Source organism: Colletotrichum gloeosporioides (assembly GCF_011800055.1).
Source record: "Colletotrichum gloeosporioides strain Lc1 chromosome Unknown consensus_58, whole genome shotgun sequence".
NCBI classification, from domain to species: domain Eukaryota; kingdom Fungi; phylum Ascomycota; class Sordariomycetes; order Glomerellales; family Glomerellaceae; genus Colletotrichum; species Colletotrichum gloeosporioides.
This window is the reverse complement of record NW_025544703.1, coordinates 90894-94459: the sequence shown is the minus strand read 5'-3', so window position 1 is coordinate 94459 and position 3566 is coordinate 90894. Positions and strand designations below refer to the sequence as shown.

The window sequence follows — 3566 nt, the reverse complement described above, 5'->3', positions numbered from 1 at the left end:
AACTGAGTGTGGCAGCGACTCCACCCATGGCAGCGACTCCACCGACTACAGCGACTCCACGGTAGCGACTTCACGGCAGCGACTCCACTAGCTACAGCGACTCCACCTACGGCAGCGACTCCACCCGCGGCAGTGACTCCACCCGCGGCAGTGACTCCACCCGCGGCAGTGACTCCACCCACGGCAGTGACTCCATCCACGGCAGTGACTCTATCCACGGCAGTGACTCCACTCACGGTAGCGATTCCGCCCATGGCAGCGACTCTATCCAGGTACTTCTAACGTGGTGCAAACCCAGTCTGACCTTCACAGCATGAACCGCCCCGTCTCGTGGACCACTATCATACATCTTGAAGCACAGTGCACACCACCCGGCCAGCCTCATCTCACGGCTTTCTTGGCGCGGCGTGATAGCGGCGTGATAGCGGCGTGGGTATGTGATGAAATTGTCTCTTGTTAGAACTCTCACCTCACGACTATGGCGGAGCAAACTCCGGCGGTGGTGCACGAGCCACGGTGACTGCAACCACCACTGTGGTCCGTCCAGCATAGGCACCCCCGTGGGTATGAAGAGGAGTCCTCAAGCCTTTCAAGCCAACCTCCTTTCCGCTCGGTTGGACGCGCCAAGGGACTCGGCTTCCAAGTGTTGTTAACCCATCTTTGCAATCCCAAGAGGCCCTCTGAAAAGTCACAGCAGAAGAACATTAGAAAGGTCTCGTCTGAAAAGCGCACTCGAACTGAAAGACAGAATACTACAAATACAGCCAACAACTTCATGATGATACCGAATGAATCAAAACCCCTTCCGGACAACCGCCAACGTTTCTCCTTCATCCTGCTCTTTCCTTAATATGCAACGATAATGCTCGCCCTCCTCGGATGTTGGACACTCGCTGTTCTCTTGCCCGCCCATGGCTTTCCTGCCCATACCAAAACAATAGCTGCAACATCAGAGCTCAACCGACTGGCTACGACTCGAACGAATTCCCTGGTCTTCTTGCTCGTCGACAATATCAACAACTCTGCTAGCAGAGTCGACGAGAAAGTCGACCTCGTCCAATAGCGCTCCATCGATCGACGCGGGCACCCCGAGTGCCGCGAGCCTCCGGGCCAGGCTGATAATCTCCTCCACTTTCTCATTGTCGCTCAGGTCGTGGGGCTGAACTTGTTGGTGGCTTTTTGGTTTTTCCGACTTGAAGTCGAGCATCTGGGTTTCTTTGTGGTCGGAACCACTCTCGGGCTCGAAATCAAGGGTTCGGGATTCGTCGTCGTCGGACGGTTGGCTGGTGTCGTAGAGATTGTGAATCTGGGTCTCGTCCTGCCAAGACATTGACCGTCAGCTGGGCCGTCAACACTGTAGGGGTACTTACTGAAATCTGGCGTTCAACTGGACTGCCGGGGATTGGACTGGCGCCTCTCATGGGGGACCAGGGACAGGAGGCGACACCACTGGCGGTCGCGTCATTGCGTCGGTCCGTCATGCTGCTTGCGGGTTCCTGGCGGGAGGACACGCTCTAAATGCACACGGTAGTCTGATGCGCGAATTGAGAGGCTCGCTGAATTTGTGGGGTTTTTGAACAGTGACTGTCTGGATGCGTTCGTTGCGGCTGGCTCGTATGGCCTTCGTGCGTGGTGTGTGGTGCAGTGCGTGTTTGGTCTGGGTCTGCGGGGATGGGTCAAGGAAGGAAGCCGCATCAAGGGCCACTCCTTCCTTTTCCAAACACCACATCAAGGCATCAGCAGGTGAGACTGCGCGAAAGCGGGTGGGCAGGTGCTTCGGACCCCACCAGTGTTCGCGTCGCGCTGTGTCACATGTCGAGATTTTCCGCTGACGCTCCTTCTTTTGGCAGCTGCATTGGACAGTCCTACCTCCGGCGCAGTTCGAGTGGAACTGGAACTCACGGTTGGCCATCACATCACGCTGTAGGCTTCCCACCTCCCGTTTCTCCCAGTTCAACAATTCCACCAATTCCACCAATTCCGAAACGCAGCATCCGCGTCCTGTAGGTCTTGAGTGTCCGTCATCAAAACGATGTGGTCCTGACAACTTGGAATGGAGGCCGTCGCTTCGTTGAACGGACGGAGCTGGATGTGATCCACATCTCGACATGAACTAGTCCAGTCCGCCACTGCGAAATCACTGCCAGGGTGACTTCACCGCAGCCGTTTGAATGCCAAGTAGACCCCACAGCTTGCGATGCTGCTGAGTCCATCCCTGAACAGGTGTGGATGCACAGGTCTGCAAGCACATATTTGCATGCACAAGTCTGCATCCACAACCTGGAAGTGTGGAACGGCAAGTTTAGCTCACTGCCTGATTAGGATTCATCATCAGCTATGATTCGTTGAACCTCCACCACCGCAAGCTACGCCAATCTGTCTCCAACAATGGTTGGCGGCTCATTGCCGATTTGGCAGTGGCTCGGCCATTGAGGCCCCCAAGAGAGGCCCTTGCGGGACAAGACTTTGCAGCATCATGTCCGGAGCATCGTCACTCTGTAAATTTCCGGAATCTGAAGTCCGCTGGTGCTGTTGGGTTGGTTCCTCCCGATTTTATCACTAAAAATCGGGAGGTACCCACTAAACGCACTGTAGGTACAGAGGGTACCTCCCGATTCTAGCTCTGTAATCGGGAGGTACCCACTAAGCGCGCTGGGACCCGCTGCTGGGCCGTCAACACATCCGTTCAAGGTGGCCAGCCCCAACGCTGCATTTCCTCATTGCATTGCCTGCCTGTCGGTGTGTTTGGGGATAAGCACCAAATTCACCAAGCACCAAGTTCACGAGGGAAGGCAGCGTTCACGACTGTCAATTTATTACAATAATCTCAAACTCTAGCTATGCTGACACTTGCGCTGCCGTTTCGGCACCAACGAAATCTCCTAACGATTCATCGTGCAACTCCTTTAACAGCACACCGGCAGCCTCAAAATGACTGGAACAGCCACCTCCTGCCACGTGAAAGAAAACCCCGCAGCAGCTCAATCGCTGCGCGGAGTGCACAGAGAATGGCTTCATACGCTTGACGACTGTCCTGGCACCAAAATTCGGCCCAATCGTCAGCGGGGCTGTCTGGCCGTTCCTCGACCAACAGCCAGGACGGAGGACTGGTATCGCAGCTCGAGCGGCAGTCACCACAGTCGACGTCACGGTCTGCGGCTCGCGGGCTCCAGGCCGAGAGCTCTACCGTCTCCAGCAGCTGTTCTTCTTCGTCTCGGTATCTTTGGAGATGTCCTTGCTTGGCCGGTCTCGGAGCGCGCGCATATCGCGAGTATTGTCTCGGGGTTGCAGCATGTATGGTCGAGCGGTCCGTCTCGAACAAGCGGTCCGAATCTTCGTCGATCAGAGGTCAGTACTGGCTTTTCGTCAACACATTCAAAGGCGGAAGACTTACCAGCGACGCGTGAAGGCTGTCCTCCACCTCCCGCATTCTCTCTCGGCGGGAACGGGCGCCCTGAGGCCTTCCCAGCCTGCTAGATCGAGTCGACTTCATGGGGCTCCGCTGCTGAGATGGCTTGGAAGCCATAGGGTACATGAGTCTGATGGCTGCAGGCCGAATCGTCGGG

At 56.1% G+C, this 3566-nt stretch overlaps 1 protein-coding gene across 1 annotated transcript; it reads right to left on the bottom strand.

Moving 5' to 3' along the window:
* Nucleotides 1-949: 949 nt before the first annotated feature.
* Nucleotides 950-1514, bottom strand: GCG54_00015595 (uncharacterized protein; the record flags this gene model as incomplete). Its single annotated transcript, XM_045415375.1, has 2 exons — nt 950-1318; nt 1371-1514. Coding segments are annotated over 2 exons (513 nt in total), but the record flags the coding sequence as incomplete, so codon positions are not given.
* Between the last annotated feature and the right edge of the window lie 2052 nt (nt 1515-3566).